The sequence below is a fragment of the Piliocolobus tephrosceles genome, chromosome 7 (assembly GCF_002776525.5).
Source record: "Piliocolobus tephrosceles isolate RC106 chromosome 7, ASM277652v3, whole genome shotgun sequence".
NCBI classification, from domain to species: Eukaryota; Metazoa; Chordata; class Mammalia; order Primates; family Cercopithecidae; genus Piliocolobus; species Piliocolobus tephrosceles.
The window spans coordinates 95,239,782-95,262,680 of NC_045440.1; the positions used below are offsets into that span (position 1 = coordinate 95,239,782).

General features: G+C 39.9%; 1 protein-coding gene across 1 annotated transcript in view; it reads right to left on the reverse strand.

Annotated features, from left to right (window-relative positions):
• The window catches only part of RAD54B (RAD54 homolog B), an 81,940-nt gene extending 69,203 nt beyond the window's left edge, over positions 1-12,737 (reverse strand). Inside the window, exons 1-2 of the mRNA XM_023222914.1 lie at positions 12,623-12,737; positions 5,370-5,520 (exon numbers count right to left, since the gene is read on the reverse strand). Of these exons, the coding sequence (XP_023078682.1) occupies positions 5,370-5,504 (135 nt within the window). The 5' untranslated portion in view covers positions 5,505-5,520; positions 12,623-12,737. The remainder of the gene's footprint in view (positions 1-5,369; positions 5,521-12,622) is intronic.
• Positions 12,738-22,899: the final 10,162 nt, after the last annotated feature.

Genomic DNA, 22,899 nt, shown 5'->3' on the forward strand with positions numbered 1-22,899 from the left:
AGGCCAGTTATTTTGCTGAATATCCCTCAATCTGGATTTGTCTGATGTTTCCCTATGATTAGTTTCAGATTGTGAATTTGGGGCAAGAATACAACAGTTCATCATATTAGGAGGTACATAATATAGGTTTGTTCCATTACTAGAGGTATTAACTTTGATCGCTGATTAAGGTGGTGTTTGCCAAAGTATTTTTCCCTTTGTCATTTTTTAAAGTATGTTGTGAGGAGATACTTGAGTATATTCAAATATCCTATTTCCTCACTGAACATTTACCCACTAGTTTCGGCATCCACTGAGACTCTCTAACACCATCATTACTTCTATTTCTATGCTTCAGCATTCCACTGTAAGGAAGAGCTTACTCTTCATTTATTTATTTATTCATTTATTTTCATATATTAGTATGGATTCCAACTCCTATATTATTCAATGGGTTATAATCCATTAGTATATTTCTTTGATGTTCAATTTGTCCCAGATTTTGTATTTATCAGACCAATCAAGTAAAAACCACTGAAGTCACCAAAGCAATACTTTCTCACTATAGGTTAATTCAATCTAAGATAAGAAATAATTTAAGAACAAAAAGTTAAGAATGTAACAGACAAAGTAAAAAGATGGCAGAGTTGACTGCTAAGCCTAATACTTTTAGGCTTCTCATGTTACTTTGCTTAAAATTGCTGTATAACTTCAAAAATGCCCACTTCAGCTTTAAAAAGTAAAATGTTTAATTTATTTATAGAATTATAAGAAAAAAATAGCAAATCAGAGTTTTTGTCTGGAATTAATCCTTAGACACTACATCAAAAAACAAATCTTGGCTGGGCATGGTGGCTCACATCTGGAATCCCAACACTTTGGGACACCAAGGCAGACGGATAATCTGAGATCAGGAGTTCATGACCAGCCTGGCCAACATGGTGAAACCCCAACTCTACTGAAAATACAAAAGTTGTATTTTCAGTACAATTTTTGTACTGAAAATTGTACTGAGAGGTGTGGCAGCGGGCGTCTTTAGTCCCAGTTACTCCAGAGGCTGAGACAGGAGAATCGCTTGAACCCAGGAGGCAGAGGTTGCAGTGAGCCAGGATCGTGCCACTGCACTCCAGCCTGAGTGACAGAGCAAGACTCCATCTCAAAAATAATAAATGAATAAATAAATAAATATTGGTTGGGCTCTAGTGTGGGCGAGAGAGTGAGACTTTGCCTTAAAAAAAAAAAAAAAAAAAGACAGTTCTCCAAAGAGATACACAAATGGGTAATAAGCACACATAAAAGTGCTCCATATCAGCTATCAGAGAAATGCAAGGCAAAACCACAGTGAGGTACTACTTCACTCACTAGTATGGCCGTCATCAAAAAGATAGTAAGTGTTGGTAGGGATTTGGAAAAATTAAAACCTTCATACACTGATGGTAAGAATGAATGGTGCAGTCAGCTTGGAAAAGAGTCTGTCAGTTCATTAAGAGGTTAAACATAGAATTATCATATGATCCAGCAATTCTACTCCTAGGAGTACACTCAAGAGAAATGAAAACATGGCCAAGTATGGTGGCTCACGTCTGTAATCCCAACACTTTGGGAGGCTGAGGAGAGGACTGCTTGAGTTCAGGACTTAGAGACCAGCCTGGGCAACATAGGCAGAACCCATCTCTATAAAAAATTTGAAAATTAGCCAGGTATGATGGCACACGCCTGTGGTCCCAGCTACTTAGGGAGACGGAGGTGGGAGGATCACTTGAGCCTACTAGGTGGAGGCTGCAGTGAGCCGCCCAGCCTAGGGAACAGGGCAAGACCCTATCGAAAGGAGGGGAGGGAAGAGGGAAAGGAGAGGGAGAGGAGAGGGAGAGGAGAGGGAGAGGAGAGGGAAGGAAGGAAAGAAGGAAGGAAGGGAGGGAGGGAGGGAGGGAGAAGAAATGAAAACACATATCCACACAAAAATCTGTACACAAACGTTCATGAGCATTATTCATAATTGCTAAAAAGTGGAAACAACCCAAATGACCATTAACTAATGAATAAATAAAATGTGGCATATTAAAACAACAGATTATTCAGTGTGGTAGGCAGAATAATGGCTCCCAAAGATGTCCACACCCTAATCCCCAGAATCTGTGAATGTATTGTTATGTGGTAAAAAGGACTTTGCAGATGTGATTAAGGACCAGGACCTTGAAATAGAGAGATGATCCTGGATTACCCAGTTGGGCCTAACCTAATCAAATGAGTTCTAGCTGCAGAAAACCAAAGAGAAGGAAACATGAGAACTCAAACATGCTTCCCTGGCTGTGAAAAAGGAAGAAGGGCGCCATGAGCCAAGGAATGTGGTGATCTGCAGAAGCTGGAAAAGGCTAGGGAACAGATTTCCTCTAAAATCTCCAGAAGTGAATGTAGGCCCCTTGCCAACACCTTGATCTTAGATCTGTGTTGAACTTTTGACCTACAGAACTATAAGATAATTTATTTGTGTTAAGTCATTAGATTTGTGGTAATTTGTTTCAGCAGCAAGAGAAAACTGATATTTCGGCAATAAGAAATAAATTACCAATAAAAAGTTTCTTTTGGTGTCATGAAAATGTTCTAAAATTGACTGTGGAGATGGTTGCACAATTCTGTGAATATACTAAAAACCACTGAGTTGTAGTAAGTAGACTGTATGGTATTTAAGTTATAACTGTATTAGTCAGTTTGCATTGCTATAAAGGAATACCTGAGGCTGGGTAATTTATAAAGAGGTTTATTTTGGCTCACAGTTCTGCAGGCTGTACAGGAAGCATGGTGCCAGCTTCTGCTTCTGATGACAGCCTCCAGAAGCTTATAATCAGGGCAGAAGGTAAAGGTGGAACCTGTGTCTCAATGGCAAGAGGGAGAGAAAGAGAGGGAGAGGGGAGATGCCACACTTTTTAAACAACCAGATATCATGTGAACTCAGCGAGAACTCACTCATTACCATGAAAACAACACCAAGCCATTTATGAAGGATCCATCCCTTATGACCCAAATATCTCCCATTAGGACAACCTCAAACACTGGAGGTCACATTTCAACATAAGATTCTGAAGGGACAAATATCCAAACTCTATCAATACCTAAATAAAGCTGTATTTTAAAAAGGAAAGAAAGAAAAACCTTATTAAGAAAAAAAAGCCTATGTTTTCTCCTTACAGTGTGCCAGAATTTTTACATTGGTAAGTGCTAAACAATCTACTTGGTAAAGAAATATACCATAAAACAAACACATACAGACCAAAAAAAGCAGAGTCAAAAATTAGAAGGTTTTTTCAACAAAAAAAGACACCATTAAAAACCAGGCAAAGGCCTTAGACATTTTTCCAAAGATATACAAATGGCCAATAAGCACATGAAAAGATGCTCAGCACCACTAGTAATTAAGGAAATACAAATCAGAACCACAATGAAATACCACTTTGCACCTACTGAAATGCCAATAATAAAAAAAAAATTTTTTAATGGAAAATAACAAGTGCTCCTGGGGATGTAGATACTACAACCATCACACATTCCTGATGGAGATATAAAATGGTACAGCGATGAAAAACTGTTTGATGGTTCCTCAGACAGCTAAACACAGAATTACCACATTATCTAGCAAATTCATTTCTAGTTATAACCAAAAGAACTAAAACAGGAACACAAACAGAAACTTGGATGCCAATGTTCACAGCAGCATTATTCACCATAGCCAAAAGGTGGAAACTGCCCACGCATGCATCAGATCGATTAATGGATGGATAAACAAAATGTGGTAAAACCACATAATGATTATTCAACCATACAAACAAATTAAGTTCTGATACATGCTACAACATGGATGAACCTTGAAAACATTACACTAACGGAAATAAGCCAGACACAAAAGGACAAATATTGTATGATTCCACTTCCATGAGGTACCTAGGGCAGTCAGATTTATAGAGACAGAAAGTACAATAGTGGTTACCAGGAGCTGAGTGGAGAGAACAGGGAGTTAATGTTTAATGGGTACAGAGTTTCCGTTTGGGGTAATGAAAAAGTTTTGGAAACAGATTGTGGTGATGGTTACACAACAGTGTGAAAGTCATTAATGCCACTTAATTGTACACTTAAAAATGGTAAGATGGCAAATTTTATGTTATATATGCTTAACCACAATAAAAAAGAAGAGGGAAAAAATTAATAGACTTTAATCCCTATAGCATAAAAGGATCAGGGAATTGCAGAGTAGTAGGCAGTGTGAATTCTCCATTTTATATGCCTTCTTTATACTTTATATACCTTTCATATATACTAACACCTTTGATCTTAGACCTAAGACCAAAACAATCCTTTTTCTTAATAGTAAATGAGACACATTAAAACTGCTTCCAGTATTCACTTTTTTTTTTTTTAAGCGGGGACGGAATCTTGCTCTGTCACCCAGGTTGGAGTACAGTGGCATGATCTCAGCTCACTGTAACCTCCACCTCCCGGGTTCCCACAATTCTCCTGCCTCAGCCTCTGGAGCAGCTGGGATTACAGGCACGCACCACCATGCCTGGCTAGTTTTTGTATTTTTAGTAGAGATGGAGTTTCACCATGTTAACCAGGCTAGTCTCAAACTCCTGACCTCAGATGATCTGCCTGTCTTGGCCTCCCAAATTGCTGGGATTACAGGCGTGAGCCACCATACCCAGCCAGTATTCACTTTTCATAGATAAAAATGAGAAGAAATGTTTGGAATAGTGATACAAATCATTATGTATTTTTTCTCTTTAAATCACCTTAAAGAAGTTTTCACTTACTTATGTGCTAATTTTAAAAAGAACACTGATTAGAATCTCCACCCCTTCCCTCAAAGAGGTACTTACTTACCATCACCAAAAGTTTATTTTATAGACCCAAGTACATGTTATTCCACTGACTGATTGAATGAGACAGGGTCTTGCTGTGTTGCCCAGGCTGAAGTGCAGTGGCACAATCACAGCTCACTGCAGCCTTGACCTCCCAGGCTCAAGTGATCCTCCCACCTCAGCCTCCTGAGTAGCTGATACTCCAGGTGCACACCACCACACCCCGCTAAATTTTTGTTTTTTGTAGAGGCGGTGTCTCACTATGTTACCCAGGCAGGTCTTGACGTCCTTAGCTCAAGTGATCCTCCTGCCTCTGCCTCCCAAGGTGCTGGGATTACAGGCATGAGCCACTGTGCCCATCCTGTTACTCCTTTTAAAAAAAAAATTATGTAATGTTCATTTCCAAGGTTTTCAGAAGATGTTTTCAGAGATACTGAAAATTCCAACAGGCAGAAAATATTGTTAACTCTTTAAATGGCATTTTCTTAAACATACATGCTTCTCTATATTATCTATATTATAAGCCCTTTTTTGTCTTACCTCAAATAGTTTTATATCTGGATTCAGTTTTGTAATCTCTTCATTCAGACCTGGATTACTTCTTCCTGGAGGTATAAATTTTGGTTTTTTGAAGGAATTTCCCTGCAACTGACTTGGCGCTGCAGATCGTCTCATATTCAGCAGTGGTGACCTGAAAAATACCCAAAACAGTAACTATCTATGAATCTAATTACAATCACCCCAAATATAAAAATAGCTCAAAACTACAACTGAGATGCAGCCGGAACCCCTCTTAGGGGCCTGCCTGGCCCCCCAAGCATAGAAACAAAGGAAAATCTTCAGTTCCTTCAAAGGAAATTCCAGGCACCCAGCTAGCCCTGAGAAGTATATGAGCAATCTGATTAGCAAGAAGGTAATAGCTTAAAATAATGGTGAGGGAAGTTAGAGTGACAAAATGTTTGGTTCCCTATAGAAACTAAAGGTAACATCTTAACATATGCCCTTGAGTTGTTTTTCAGAAATCCAGACCCCCACCAAATGTGTCTACTGACACACACACCTCACATTAGGGGAAACAGGACTAAACTCTGCTATTCTTTTTTCTAAATTTCTTATTCAGACGGCTGGAGGAAGTCATACCCACAGGCCAGAGCTCAACATTCCTTTCTGCCTACCCCAAGTTTTTAGACAAAGCTTCACTTCCTTAACTAATCCCAAATCAGAGAATCTTTTAATACACCTATGACTCGTAAGCCCCCACTTCAAGATGTCTCACCTTTTTAGGCCAAATCAATAATGCACTGATTTATGACTTTGCCTGTAACCTCTGCCTCCCCATCTTTAAAAATGTTTGCATGTAAGCCATCACAGAGTTTGAGTCTTAACCATTAGCTGCCCATTTCTCCTCGCTTGGCAACCTGCAATAAATGTCTCACTTTCTCTTGCTGCAAATCCCAATGTCTGCAGACAGCTTTGCTGTGCCAGGCAGGCAGACTCAAGTTTGGTGTGGTAATACAGCCATGACATATGTAAAAATGTAAAAGGGGCCGACGTGGTGTCTCATGCATGTAATCCCAGTACTTTGGGAGGATGAGGAGGATCCCTTGAACCTAGGAGCTTTGTCTCTATTCAAAATAAAAATTAAAAGAAAAAAGATAAGAGGAGCTTGGTGGTGCATGCCTGTAGTCTCAGCTACTCGGGAGGCTGAGGTGAGGGGATCCCTTGAGGTCAGGAGTTCAAAACCAGTCTGGGCAACATAGCGGCAAGACTTTAACTGAAAAAAACAAAAATAAAACATAAGAGAATAAGCCTGAGAAAACAACTTCAGGCTGGGCAAAATGGCCCACATCCTTAATCCCAGCACTTTGGGAGGCCAAAGTGGGAGGATCGCTTGAGCCCAAAAGAGCCCATCTCTTGTTTTTTTTTTTTTTTGTTTGTTTTAAAGAAAAAGAAAACAAGTTCAATAGCTAGAAAGATTTTATTTTTCATCAAGGGCTATTGAAAAGAATTTAAGATTTAAATTGAACGGTGATATGGTTTGGCTGTAACCCTACCCAAATCTCACCTTGAACTGTAATAATCCCCACGTCAAGGGCAGGGCCTATTCTCATGGTAGTGAATAAGTCTCACAAGATCCTATGATTTTATAAATGGGAGTTCCCCTGCACAAACTCTCTTGCCTGCTCCCATGTAAGATGTGGCTTGCTTCTCCTTTGCCTTCTGCCATAATTGTGAGGCCTCCCCAGCCATGTGGAACTGTGAGTCCATTAAACTTCTTTCCTTTATAAATTACCCAGTCTCGAGTATGTTTTTATTAGCAGTGTGAGAACAGACTAATACAAATGGTGTAAATTTAAGTATATGTCAATTTATCAAAAATTTAAGTATAATCATGGTATCTTCTTTAAAGCAATTTAAATAAAAATTTCAAAATATAAGGAAATACAATTCACATACAAATATCAAACATGTTGCTTTTTTTCTATTCCACTAATACATAAACCACATGAGGGTAGCAATCTCATGCTTGTTTTCTCCACCAGTAATCACTATAATGTGTCTGGCAACAGTGATAGATACATTACCATTACTAACAAATATTTTGAATGAATGAAATCTGATAATTTAAAAGATATTTTTATAGTTCAATTTGTTTTTACTATCCTATTTCATTTGAAAACAGTGGAATTTTTAAAAATATAAATCAAGAGACTAGAACCAGGCTTCCCAACTTTTGCTTAATCTTATTTCTATGAGGACTGGATAGGGGAACAGATAGAAAACAAGGACATTACATACATACATCATGTTTCTGCAATGGATAGTAGCAAGCACTCCAAAGCAACACCACAAAACACTATTTAACATAAGCCATCAGCAAGGATGAACATGACTACCAACGTTATCTGTTTCACCCAGAAATTCCAATTCTGGCAACTTAACCTAAGGAACCATCAGAGATAATACAAAGTAACCATGTATAAGAATAATCAGCTGGGCAGGACACAGTGGCTCGCGTGTAATCCCAGCACTTCAGGAGGCCGAGGCAGGTGGATCACCTGAGGACAGGAGTTTGAGACCAGTCAGGCCAACATGGCGAAACCCCATCTCTACTAAAAATATAAAAATTTGAGGCCAGGTGCAGTGGCTCACACCTGTAATCCCAGCACTTTGGGAGGCTAAGCTGAGCAGATCACGTGAGGTGAGGAGTTCGAGAACAACCTGACCAACATGGAAAAACCCTGTTTCTATTAAAAATACAAAATTAGCCAGGGGTGGTGGTGCGTGCCTGTAATCCCAGCTACTCGGGAAGCTGAGGCAGGAGAATCACTTGAACCCAGGAGGCAGAGGTTGTGGTGAGCTGAGATAGCGCCATTGCACTCCAGCCTGGGCAACTAGAGCAAAACTTCGTCTAGAAAAAAAATTAGCCAAGTGTGGTGGTACATGCCTGTTATCCCAGCTACTCAGAAGGCTGAAGCATGAGCATCACTTGAACACAGGAGGCAGAGGTTGCAGTGAGCCGAGATTGCACCACTGCACTCCAGCCTGGGTGACAGAGCGAGACTCTGTCTCAAAGAAAACAAAGAAAGAAAAAACAATAATCATGCTAGTATTAATTACAGTAGGGGGAAAAAGGAAAAAGAATGTCCATAATGAAGTACAAGATAAATTATGGTACACCCACACAACAGAACATACTGTCTTCATATACCACCAAAATTGAGTCAGTACTATTCCCCAAGCTAGCCATGTTCTCTTTTTCTCTAGGCTTTAAACAAACTTTCTCTTATATAATGTTGGGAATGCTTTTTTCGACTTTTCTTTGTCTGATTAATTCTACCTTATCCTCTAGAAGTCTTAACCATGAGCCCTCTTCATCTCCCCCAAAGACTGGACTGGAGGACCTTTCTGCATATGCACTATCCAAGCACTTTTCACACTGCAATGAAATTTGCCCTATCATTCCCCCTGAGCTATTAACTCACGCATGAAATCTTACATACAATTCATCACTATACTGCCAGTACCAAATACGCAGAAGGAGTTCAGTATTTGTTATGTGAACAATACCATTAATTGGGGCGGGAAGGGGGCAGGGAACGCCACTTTAAAAAAATGTTTAATGACATGAGAAATATTTTGTGATAAATCAAAGGAAAAATGGCCACAAAACATGTCCAGTCTCATTCTAATTTTTAAAAAGAAAAGAAAAAGAAAAAGGATAACGTGTATATGCACATTTAAAAGACTAGAAAGCAAACGAGCATGAGAGAACTTGTTTGAAGTGACAGAAATAATCTGTATAAGATTGTAGTGTGGTTACAGGAGTATATATACATCTGTATATCAAAACATCAAAATGTACACATCTAACTGCACACTGTAAATTATACTGCTATAAAATAGATATATATGTCATATATTAAAATATACAATCGTTTTTTAAAAACTAGAAAAACACATGCCACAATATTAACCCTAATTATTTCTAGGTCTGGTTAGAATAACCAGTAATTTTTATTCTATTCTGAGTTATTTTCTGTATATTTCAAATTTTTTACAATGAAAATATTACCTTTGTAATAGGGAAAAGTATCATGAATTCGATTTTTTAAATTACCATATTTCATCAAATCTAAAATGCCATCAATTGTAAAATATACTCTTGGTTATTAGTCCATATAAAAGAAATGTTCAAAAGTAAATATTTTAAAAATAAAAATTTTTTTAGTTGTAAGATGTACCATTATTTTATGTATCCAAGAAAAAAAGTGTAGCCAATTAAGCTATGATACACTATCATTGATGGTTAGACATTTCCTAATTTCATCAATGTTAAAATTATGAAACATGTAAATATTTGATATATAACCAGCCTTTACATAGTTTGAGGAATGAGTAGTAGAGGTTACTCTCTTCCGTTTCTTATTCAACAACAAAATAGATCTCTATTAGTACAATCTTTAATCTTAGAGCAAATTATGAAACAGATGGTTTTTGACTGCTTTAGAAGCAGTATTTGCCAATGCCAGAAGTAAATACAAATTCTGGCCAAACAGGTCATGCCAAAATAACTTCATTAAACTAATTTCCTTTTTATAATGGGTAAGCAGAATACTACAGGTCTCTAAATATATAATTGACACAAGCTTGAAATTGATTAATGGCCAACTGTCACAAGAGGACATGGATGTTACGCCTTGCATTTAGACTCAGTTACTTAATGGTCAAATGAAATAGAACAATAGAAGCTGAAATTTAAAACTAAAGATTTTAGTGACTATAGCTCAACTGAAATAAGATAATGAGCCTTCTTAAACTAATAAATTCTAGATAGCATTAATAAAAATAAAAATATGATGTCCACATCATGAAATGTAATGAGTTCTGTTCTCTACATTAGTCAGACTCCCCTTTAATACTGTGAAAATTCTGACACTTTTTCAAAAGGAACACTTAAAAAATACAGTAGTTAGAAACATCAACAGTAGAAATGAAGGAAACCAGAGTGTAGTTCAGATTCTGCTATTTCAGGGATGCTTAACTTTGGGGAAGCTATTTAACTCTCTAGACACCAATTTTCTCATTTATAAAATAAAGAATGAACTAGATGCTAAAATTTCTTTCAACACTAAATGTGAAGAATTACTACCCTAAACCCTTCTACATCTAATACATGATTTCTGATTTTTCAACCTTCCTATTTTGTAAACTAATAAAAATGATAATGCAAGCATACAAGCATCATCACAGAGCAGTGATTAAGAAAACAGACTGACTCTGGAGCCAGCCAGGCTGCCTGGCTAGAATCCAAACTGTGCTATTTACATATGACCTTAGGCACCCATCAAGACATTTAATTTGTTGATGCATTTCAAAGTAAAATGCAGAAATCAGTACATTTCCCCCCAAAAGAGTACTGCACCTTTATAGTTTTTTAAACTAGTTCTGTATGTTCATGTTGTCCTGTCCATAATAAATTAATTAATTAATTAGTGCTGTCTGAGCCCTTTTCCCAGGTCCTAGAAATAAAGTCATTTGGTAGCCCTGATGTGATGCTACAACTTCTATAACACCTATTAGCTTCAGTCCTTCAAAGTAAAATGGTAAGGCCAGGCTGACAACTGCAATACACCACATAGCCACAAGTACTTGGCACTACGCTGTGGTAAATAAGAACACAACTTTGAAAGCAAATGCCTGAATATAAATACTGACACTTCCCAATGGTCTTGCACAGTTTACTTAGGCTCCATGTGTCTCAGTTTCCTCATCTTTAAGAGGGGTACCATAATCATACTTACACACCGGACTGTTGGGAGGATTAAATATGTAAAGCACTTAAAACAAAACTTGACACATAGTAAGCACTCAATGTTATCTGTAATATTACTATCCATAATTAGTATTATTGGAGAATAGAAATGACGAAGGTCCTGTGAGGGAGATAGAGAAGGGGTAGTTCAACATACAGGACAATGACCAGAATCTTTGGGTTCGTCTGGGCTTTAAAGAGAGGTATGTGCAACCATGAAACGTCTGGGATGCAAGAATGTAAGTAAACCAACTCTACCAAGAACTAGCAACAGTCTTTCCCTGCTGTTTCTGCTTTTCAACTTCCAACGACATTAGGTAGTAATTATCTCACTCCATGTGTTAAGTTGCTCCTTTGAGACTCCGGCTATACAGGTGGTTCCTAATTCAGGACGGTTTCACTTAGAATTCTTCAACTTTTAAGAAAGCCATAAGCATTTAGTAGAAACTGTGCAAGTAACCACATAACTGTCTGTGGTCATGATTTTGCCCAACTGTAGATTAAGGTAAGTATTCTGAGCATGTTTAAGGTAGGCATGAAATCATGTCGTTTACAGCAACATAGGTGCAGCTGGAGGTTATTACCCAAAGCGAATTAAAGCAGAAACAGAAAATCAAATATTGCATGTTCTCACTTATAAATGGGAGCTAAACACTGGGCATTCATGAACATAAAGATGGCAACAATAGACAGTGACGACAACTAGAAGGGGGAGGAAAGGAGGAGCAAGGGTTCAAAAACTATTTGGGTACTATGCTCACTACCTGGGTGACAGGATCAATCGTATCCAAACCTCAGCACCACGTAATTTACCGATGCAACAAACCTGCACATGTACCCCCAAATCTAAAATAAACCGCTGAAAATTAATTTTTTTGATAACAAAAGTAGGCTAGGCCAAGCTTTAATACTCAGTAGGTTAGCTGTTTTAAATCTACTGTCGACTTAGGATATTTTCAACTCAGTAGTAAGTCGAGAAGCATCTGTACCTACCTAGAAAATCTTCCATAAGGTAATCGATTAAAAGGTTTTAAGGAAATGCAAGAAAAACCTGACCAGCGAGGAAGTAAAAGTCCCTAAAGAAGGCGTACCGACACTCTCCAGGGCGTTCGCGGAGCCTTCACCCCCTGGTCCTGGGGAAGGGGCTTCCCAGTGCAGCAGTGAGGGAGAGACCCAAACGCCACAGAAGACTGAGCGAAGTGACCGCAAGGGCGGCCCCAGGGGCCACTGCCCAGAACCATCCCTCGCACAAAACGCACACCCCCAAACCCCCACCACCCGCCCTTCGCTCCTAGCTCCCCGGGGCCAGCAGCCAGGGCCCTCGCACTTCAGACCAAAGTTGCAGGCCCGCAGGAGTCGCTCCTGCCGCCTTCCCTCCCTCCTCCCTCGGAGGCCTGCTCCGGCGCCACTCCCTGCTTTGTCCCGCACGAGCCTACAGGCTGTCGCAGCCTCCCGAGCTTCCCCCTCCAGGACGCACCGGCGAAAACCTGACAGAAACCACTGGCCCTGCAAAGATGCACTCCTGGTTACCAGCGCTCCCCTTGCCACTGGAGAAGCTCAAGGCTCCCGCCTCGGCGAAGCCAATCGCTGACGAGCCAGGTGCGCGTGCGCACTACTAGCCGCTGCACTGTCCAGTCCTGCCCTACTCTGATTGGACGACCCTATTGCATCACTGCGCATGTACCTTTGCGTTTGCCTTTAAAGGCTCCCAAGTTTGATTCACGTTTACGATTCAATTAAAAAAATACCGGTTTCGTGCCTACTTTCAGACACAGTGTAGATGCCGAGGCTACAGATCTCACCATCTGCGTGGATAAGTAATAAATAAGGTATGGTTCGGTGTGTGCGATAATAGAAATGCGTGCATCGCAGAGGTATACGATATCCTATTGGTTATTCAGTCATCCGAAAAAACATTGACCTAGTGTTGCCTGCAGGATAATTTTCAAACTCTTTGTTAGGTTCTGGGAATATAGAAATGAATACGTGATTATTAGGCTCTCAGAAAAGGGAAGCCTCCCCCGGACCTGGAAAAGCATTAAAGGATGTTAAGTAGGAAAGTTACATCATTCAGTGAGTATTTGCTTAGCACCTTCTAAGTGCTAGGCGATGATACAGTCAGCTATCCCTGACAAATGGTATTAGAAAGGCTATCTGAAAGGATAGAGAATGGCTAAAGATTGTTTACTGAGTTTTATCCAACAGTTTGACAAAAAGTAAAAGCTAAAAAATATCAAGGGTGAAATGAAGATGTGAAACAATGGGAACTCTTGGGCTGCTGGTAGCAGTGTAAATAGGTACAGCTATTTAAAAGAGTAATTTGAGGCTGGGAGCAGTGGCTCAAGCCTGTAATCCCAGAACTTTGGGAGGCCGAAGAGGGGTGGGGGGGGGGGGTGGATCACTTGAGGTCAGGAGTTCGAGACCAGCCAGGCCAACATGGTGAAACCCGGTCTCTACTAAAAATACAAAAATATAGCTGGTTTTGGTGGGGCGCGCCTGTAATCCCAGCTACTCAGCAGACTAAGGCTGGAGAATCGCTTGAACCTGGGAGGTGGAGGCTGCAGTGAACCGAGATGGCGCCACTGCACTGCAGCCTGGGTGGCAGAGAGAGACCCTGTTTCAAAAAAAAAAAAAAGAGTAATGTGCTTAAGGAGCTTTTATCCTGGGGAATTTTTCCAGTCATAAAGAGCACCTCATAGGTTGAGTTGTGCTTTTGGCAGCTCCCGGAGCCAGGGTTACAAGAATTTGAAATGGGCACCTGCCAAGGTTGGGCACCTTGGTAAACTGCACCCCCGTCTTCTTTGGACTGGGACACATAAAGAGTAAGGGTAACCAGAAAACAAGCTAGCTCTTGTAGTGTCTGCAGCCTACCTTAATATCATCTGGGAAGTTCAGAAAATCTAAAACAGATTGGCTAAAGGTGGCCTGGGACATTCCTCTTGCAGATTTGCATCTGGTTTGCTCGTTCACTTCAGATCATTACTCACATATCAACTAGTCAAAGGGCCTTATCTGACAGTCTGTTACTCTCTTGTCTTATCTTCTATCTCCCTTACCCTGCTTTATAGATTTTCATCATACTTTCCATTCCCTAACATATACTTACTTGTTTATTGTTTTTCTATTACTCTCAGAATATAAGCTACATGAGCGCAGGATCTTTGCTTTATTCTCTGCTGTGCCCATGTGTTTAGAACAGTACTAGTCTTTTTTGCTTTGTTTTGTTTTGTTTTGTTTTTTGAGACGGAGTCTCACTCTGTCACCCAACTGGAGTGCAGTGGCGTGATCTCGACTCACTGCAACCTCTGCCTCCAGGGTTAAAGCGATTCTTCTGCCTCAGCCTCCCGAGCAGCTGGGACTACAGGCATGAACTACCACGCTCAGCTAATTTTTTTGTATTTTTGGTAGAGACGGGGTTTCACCGTATTGGCCAGGCTGGCCTCAAACTCCTGACCTCGTGATTCGCCCACCTCGGCCTCCCAAAGTGCTGAGATTACAGGCGTGAGCCACTGCGCCCAGCCGGACAGTACTAGTCTTACAGACTGCACTCAATAAATATTTGTTGATATTTATTTGGAGGCCAAGGCAGGAGGATCGCTTGAGGCCAGGAGTTTGAGAAAAGACCAGCCTGGGCAACATAGTGAGACACTGCCTCTTAAGAAAAGAAAGAAAGCTGAAAGAAGTGTACACATGAACTCTCTGTTCTGTTTTTGCAAGTGTTCTGCAAGTCAAACATTAGTTCGAGTAAAAAGTTTAAAAAGGCCAGGCATGGTGGCTCACACCTGTAATCCCAGCAGTTTGGGAGGCCAAGGCGGACAGATCACTTGAGGTCAGGAGTTCAAGACTAGCCTGGTGAACATGGTGAAATCTTGTCTCTACTAAAAATACAAAAATTAGCTGAGCATGGTGGTGGGTGCCTATAATCCTAGATACTGGGCAGGCTGAGGCAGAAGAATTGCTTGAACCCAGGAGGCGGAGGTTGCAGTGAGGCAAGACCGTGCCATTGCACTCTCCAACCTGGGCAACAGAGCGAGACTCCATCTCAAAAAAAAAAAAAAAGAAGAAGTTTAAAAAACAAGATTTCCGTTATTCAACAAATACTAAACATGAAGTACTTGGTAATGCAAAGGACACCATAATGTGTAGTTCAAAAGTACTTTTCTGCAGAAGTGTATAGTCCGATTTTGGATTATCTCTAAAGGAAACTAATAAAATGCAATTTAGGCCTAGGTGTGGCGGCTCATGCCTGTAATGCTAACACTTTGGGAGGCCGAGTGGGGAGAAACGCTTGAGTCTAGGAGTCCAAAACCAGCCTGGACAACATGAATGAAACCCTGTCTCAAAAGAAAAAAGTCAAAGTCTTTGTCCAATTATGTGGATACATATATCTTTGGAAATGAATATATTGGTATATACCAATATATTGGTATTCATTTCATTTCCTTCTTTAATCATTAAATGCCAAGTATATCACCCTAAACATTTTTATAAGGACATTATACTGTGCCTTGGGGTTAACAGTAACAAATATTGGAGGTAAAAGTCTCTGTAACTATAATGTTGAACTAACACAACATTAATTGGTTATTACTTATTGATAATGTTAGTTAATTGGTTAAGCAGCATCAACATTACAGCTGGGGTGGGAGGAGTGGGGAGGAGAAAAATAATTTGGACACCTCCTTTTAGTCTGATTACCCTTGTTTTTCAGTTGTGATCCCACTTGTCTCCTAGCCACTACACTTGATCAATTCTAGACTGTTATTTTTTACTGTAACTCTGTAATAAATATCTGTAGTACATTTCTCTTTTGATTCATATTCACCTCCCCACTACACACATTCCTACTTCTAATTCATGTTTCAGAATATGAGAAAATAATGCCCACTAGTGATTTGTTCATATCACACAGAAGTTAATGAATGGCAAAGGCAGGATTAGTACCTAGCTCTATTCATTACTAATTTCTTACTTTTTCATCGAAATAAGTTTTGGAGGGAAAATTATTGAACAGTTTTTTAAAGTTTCACATGGTAGCTGGGTGTGCTTGTGCGTGCCTGTAATCCCAGCTACTTGGTAGGCTGAGGCAGTAGGATAGCTTGAGTTCAAGACCAACCTGAGCAACATAGTGAGACTTCGCTTCAATAAAAAAATAAATTAATAAGTTTCACATAGTAATAGAGCAGTTTTGGATAATATTTTTTATATGACTTGGGCTTTCAGGTGAATTATTTTTGATTCCTTATTTAGCTTAAAGAGAACATTGATTCCAGAGGACCCTAACTTGTTCTGGAAGGGCCAGGTGAAATGTTTCATCAGAGTAAGTAGCAATTCTACCATTCCAGGATTACCAGAACATCTAAAAGCATCCTTCCTAGAGGAAACAACTGAAAGCAGCTGCAGACTTAAAGAGGACCAAAGCTTTACCAAAATATGTCCAAAGTATCTCTTAGCAAACCAAGAGACCTTCCGTAGGGAATACTACACAGTTTGTCAACTCAAATAACTTGTTGAGATTTATTAACTTGAAAAAAAGTTTAAGAATTTGTATTTAACTAATATTTTTGTTTTGTCTATTGCTTTAAAATGAAAATCATATAATTTGGCATTTTTTTTTTAAATGAATACCTCAAAACCTTATTCCATTTTAAACTCAAGAATATGTGGCTGGGCGCAGTAGCTCCCAGCACTTTGGGAGGCCAAGGCAGGTGGATCACCTGAGGTCAGGAGTTTGAGACCAGCCTGGTCAACATGGTGAAACTTCATCCCTACTAAAAATACAAAAATTAGCCAGGCATGGTGGTGGGTGCCTGTAATCCCAGCTACTCAGGAGGCTGAGACAAGAGAATCGCTTGAACCCAGGAGGCAGAGGTTGCAGTGAGCCGAGGTTGTGCAACTGCACTCCAGCCTGACAGAACATCTCAGATGTGAAATTAGACATAAGAACTTAGAACACAATAATAAGAAATGGAATTTCAAAGAAGTCTGTAGTCAAAAGTGTGGAAGCCCAAAAAACATAACTAGACTCTGCAGATACAGTCTAAGGCCACATATCCAAAGTCAATCATTATATGTAACTATTATGTATCAAATGTTTGATACATATAGTTTTTAGCAATCTCTCTTCAGTTCGCCATCAAATTGAAAAAGAACCCATCACCTATACTTTCATTTCTCAATCATGCCAACAAATAGCATTACGGATTCCACTTACCTTACTTACCTTCAAATTCTCATTCCAATAAAATTGCCATCACAAAGGTTATAAAATCTTCCAAACTGGCAAATCTAGTTGTTGTTTCATCTTCATCTTCACCCTCTGTGATCCATTTGGAGCCTGTGACACTACTTACCACATCCGGAAACCTCCAGACATTTGAGCTTCAATTCTGCTGTTCCGAAATGCTACCTACATTTTCCTCATTCTGCTCCCAAGCACCTGCCCCTCTCTTCTCCCACTAGAAAGTTCTTTCAGAACAGTAACTGCTTTATTGAGTTTTATGCCATCATGGCCTAATATAATTCTAGCAGTATTACAGTATCTGACAAATATCTGTTCTATGTGATCCCTTCATTTCCATTACCGCTATCCTAGCTGAGGACATTACTTTCATTTAGGTCACTGTATCCAAACCTGGCTAATTATTAGAATCTCCTGAGAAGCTTTTTAAAGAGAGATTTGTAGGCCCCCGAAACTTGCATTTTTAAAGACCTCCCCAGATGATTCCTAAATTTTAAAACCATTGACTTGTAATCCCAGCACTTTGGGAGGCCGAGGCGGGCAGATCACGAGGTCAAGAGATTGAGACCATCCTGGCTAACATGGTGAGACCCCATCTCTACTAAAAATAGGAAAATTAGCCGGGCATGTTGGCAGGCGCCTGTAGTTCCAGCTACTTAGGAGGCTGAGGCAGGAGAATTACTTGAATTCAGGAGGCAGAGGTTGCAGGGAGCTGAGATCGCGCCACCGCATTCCAGCCTGGCGACAGAGCGAGACTCCATCTCAACAACAACAACAAAGAAAATGAAAAAAAAAGAAAACTATTGATATAGATCAGTGGTTCTCAAACCTTAGGGTGCATCAAACTTTAACAGAATTGTTTGCAGGACTTGTTAAAACACACACACATTGTCAGCCCCTCCCCTCTTGGGCCTGGGGTCGTGTTTAAGAATATTCATTCTTTTTTTTTTTTTTTTTTTTTTTTTTTGAGACAGGGTCTCCCTATATTGCCCAGGTTCAAGTGCAGTGTCACATGATCATAGCTTACTGAGTTCAAGGGCTCCTCTTGCCTCAGCCTCTCCAGTAGCTGGGACTACAGGCACATGCCACTATACCTGGTTAATTTTTTAATATATATTTTGTAAAGACAGGATCTTGCTATGTTGCCTAGGCCGGAGGAATATGCATTTCTAACAAATCCCCAGGTGATGCTGAGCTGCTGGTCTAGGGACTGCTCTTTGAGAATTGCTCATAAAGAACTTTGCTGTAACTTCTTTATTGGTCTGCCTTCAGGCTCTTCCCTCTCTAATCCTTCCTCTCTGTTGCACCAAAGTAATTATCTCTTAATTTTTGTATTTTTTCCATTTTTATTTATTTAGTTTTTGATACAAGGTCTTGCTGTGTCACCCAGGCTGGAGTGGAGTGGCACAATCACAGTTTACTGCAGCCTTGACCTTCCAGGCCCAAGCAACCCACCCACCGCAGCCTCCTGAATAGCTGGGACTACAGATGTGCACCACCACACCTGGGCTATTTTTACTTTTTTTTTTTTTGAAGAGATGGGGGTCTCACTATGTTGCCCAGGCTGGTCTCTGACTCCTGGGCTCAAGTGGTCCTCCTGCCTCGGCCTCCCAAAGTGGTGGGATTTACAGGCATCAGCCAGTGCCCCTACCAGTTCCCTTTTTAAAAGAATACTTCTGATTGGGAGTTATGTGAAAACATTTTTCATAGTGACTGACTGATAGAAGCTCATAAAAGTGTACCAAATCTGAAAATGCCACTCACATTTAAAAAGTTCAGTTACTCCCTAAGGCTTAGCATAGCAAATAAGACCTTTGATAATTTGACCCCAGTCTCCAAATATACCTTCCCCTCCATCCCCTCTACACTGTCCCTACATTCCTACACTGGCCAAAGTAGACTACTCACTGTTCCCTGCAATTACCACCTCCTTACATTTAAAAAATAATACCATATGCCCTGAGTATCCTGGAAATTCTGCTTAGACAGAAACGATTATCCTCACTTAGAATCTATGTCCAAAAAACCATTGTAAAAGTGTCCCCAAACTAATAGTCTCCCTAAAACCACATCAATATTGTTCAGTAGAGCTATTAAACATTAGTATAATTCTACTTACATAATTTCCACTTATTTATCAAGCAGGCACTAATTTCTGGCTTCAGAAATAACTTAGCAAGTAAGGCATATTAAGTATATTTTTATCTAGGTAGTAGAAGATCTAATTTAAAGTAATAATGCTCTACATGTAAAAAAAAATCAAATACAAATCTTATTTAATCCCCATAACCTACTGATGTAGGCAGAGCAGATAAAGAAATTTAGGATAGGCCAGGAGCGGTGGCTCATGCCTGTAATCGCAGCACTTCGGGAGGCCAAGGCGGATGGATCACTTGAGGTCAGGAGGTCAAGACCAGCCTGACCAACATGGTGAAACCCCGTCTCTACTAAAAATATAAAATTTAGCTGGGCATGGTGGTTGGCATCGGTAATCCCAGCTACTCGGGAGGCTGAGGCAGGAGAATCATTTGTACCCAGGAGGGGGAGGTTGCAGTGAGCCAAGATCGTGCCAATGCACTCCAGGCTGGGTGACAGAACGATACTCTGTCTCAAAAAAAAAGAAAGGAAAAGAAATTTAGGATAAGAGGAGCGATTTACAGTTGCACAGCTAATTAGCAGAGCATAGAACTGGTTCTCAAAACCAGGCTTTTTGGTCACAAAGAACTTCTCCACAACATCGTGTCCTATCACAAACACACCTGGTAAATTTCAACTTCCCAAATAAAAATAACTCTTTATAGAAATTCCATTGTGATTTCTAAAACAGACGCTATCACCAAATTCTTCAGGTTGAAACTCTGTGGGCACATTTTGTCCTGCATAATTTTTTGTTTTGCTCACAAAATGTTTTTAATTTTTAAATTGACTTAATTGCATATTTGAAAACTGATTACACAGTAATCCAGATTTTTGGCTTCTCCCTAAAAGTCAGAAGCACAACCATTAAGAGAGCTATTATGAAAACCAAAACAAAACAGAAAATAACAAGCATTGGCAAGGATGTGGAGAAATCGGAAACCCTTTGCACTGCTGATGGGAATGTAAAATGGTGCAGCTGCTGTGGAAAGCAGTATGATGGTTCCTCAAAAATTAAAAATAACAGAATTACCATATCATTAGGCAATTCCACTTCTGGATATATACCCCCCAAAATTCTAAGTAGGCTCTTGAAAAGATATTTGTACACTCATGTTCATAGCGGCATTATTCACAGTAGCCAAAATGTGGAAGCAACGCATATGTCCATCAACCAATGATGAATAAACAAAATGTGGCATATCCACATAATGGAATATTATTCAGTCTTTAAAAAAAATTCTGACACAGGCTACAACATGAATAAACCTTGAGGATATTATGCTAAGTGTAAAAAGCCAGCCGCAAAAGACAAATTTATACGGTTCTACTTACATGTGGTATTTAGAGTACGCAAATTTACAGACAGAAAAGGAGAATGGTGGTTGCCAGGGGCTGGGGGGACAGGGAAGTGAGAGTTGTTTAATGGGTATAGAATTTCAGTTTTGAAAGATGAAAAAGTTCTGGCCGGGCACAGTGGCTCACGCCTGTAATCCCAGCACTGTGGGAGGCCGAGGCGGTAGATCACTTGAGGTCAGGAGTTTGAGCAGGAATTCGAGACCAGCCTGGTCAACATGGTGAAAACTCATCTCTACTAAAAATACAAAAATTAGCCAGGCCTGGTGGCGTGCGCCTGTAATCGTAGCTACTCAGGAGGCTGAGGAAGGAGAATCACTTGAACCTGGGAGGTGGAGGTTGCAGTGAGTCAAGATCATGCCACTGCACTCCAGCCGGGACAACAGAGCAAGAGTCTGTCTCAAAAAAAAAAAAAAGAGTTCTGGAGATTGGTTAACACAATAATGTGTATTGCTAGTACTTTAGTTTGCAACCCCTTCTCTAGATTATGAAGTTATATGACCCTTAAAAGATCCTACTCATTAACTCCTAATCTGTCCTATGAATTTAAAATAATAAAAATGAAAATTGCATAGATAATCTTTTCTGCTTAACTAGTCTTTAGGCCAGGCAGTGGCTCACGCATGAAATCCTAGCACTTTGGGAGGCCAAGGAGGGCAGATCACTTGAGCTCAAGAATTCGAAACCAGCCTGGCCAATATGGCAAAACCTTGTCTCTATTAAAAATACAAAAAACTAGCCAGTCATGGTGGCATGTGCCTGTAGTGTAGTCCCAGTTACTTGGGAGGCTGAGGCACAAGAATCACTTGAACCTGAAAGGCGGAGGTTGCAGTGGCCGAGATCAGCCACTGCACTCCAGCCTGGGTGACAGAGTGAGATTCTATCTCAAAAAAACAAAACAAAACAAAAAAAGTCCCCCCAAAACTAGTCTTTATACAAAAGCAATTCCAAAAAGATTTTATACAATTGTAATGCCAAGATTTCCTTTTCTTAAAATACTATTTTAAAAATAGTTACTTTTAAAAACCCACAATAAAATCAGTTGGAAATGTAATGATTGGATTATTCAAGAATTATGAATTGTTCCAAATACACTGCATACACTTAAGATCTCATTAACTTTTCTTTTAAAAAATGATGTGGCCAGGCATGGTGGCTCATGCCTGTAATCCCAGCACTTTGAGAGGCTGAGGAGGGCAGATCACAAGGTCAGGAGATCAAGACCATCCTGGCTAACATGATGAAACCCCCATCTCTACTAAAAATAGAAAAAATTAGCCGGGCCTGGTGGCACCCACCTGTAGTCCCAGCTACTCAGGAGGCTGAGGCAGGAGAATCGCTTGAACCCAGGAGGTGAAGGTTGCAGTGAGCCAAGATCACACCGCTACACTCCAGCCTGGGTGAGAGCAAGACTCCGTCTCAAAAAAAAAAAAAAAAAAAAAAAAGATGTTTACATAATTGTTTCCTTTATTAGATTGTGAGTTTCCTGAGGGCAAAAATTACATCTTAGTCACCCTTATATTCCCCACACTGTACTAGGGTATATGGAACACAGAAGATGCGTAGGAGACATACTTTAGTTCCTACATTCTCATCCTGCAGGTTTTTGCAATTACTTTTTTAAAAAGCAATAAAGCTAATCTAACTGTGCCTACTACTCCTTCACACAGAATACTACCTGCAACATTCTTTTTAAATAAAGCATAACAATATTTCATAGTATTTCTTTTTTCTTATTCTTAGGGAATAAACACAAATCATTCTATCAACTCTTCTTCTACAGATTAAATTTGTCCTCAGAGGAATTCTGCATCTTTCATTAATTTCTAAATCCCACTCAAAACTTTCCCTGAAATAGGCTGGGTGTAGTGGTTCATGCCTGTAATCCCAGCACTTTGGGAGGCAGAGGCAGGTGGATCACTTGAGGTCAGGAGTTCAAGACCAGCCTGACTAACATGGTGAAACCCAGTCTGTACTAAAAATACAAAAATTAGCTGGGCAGAGCGGTGGGTGCCTGTAAT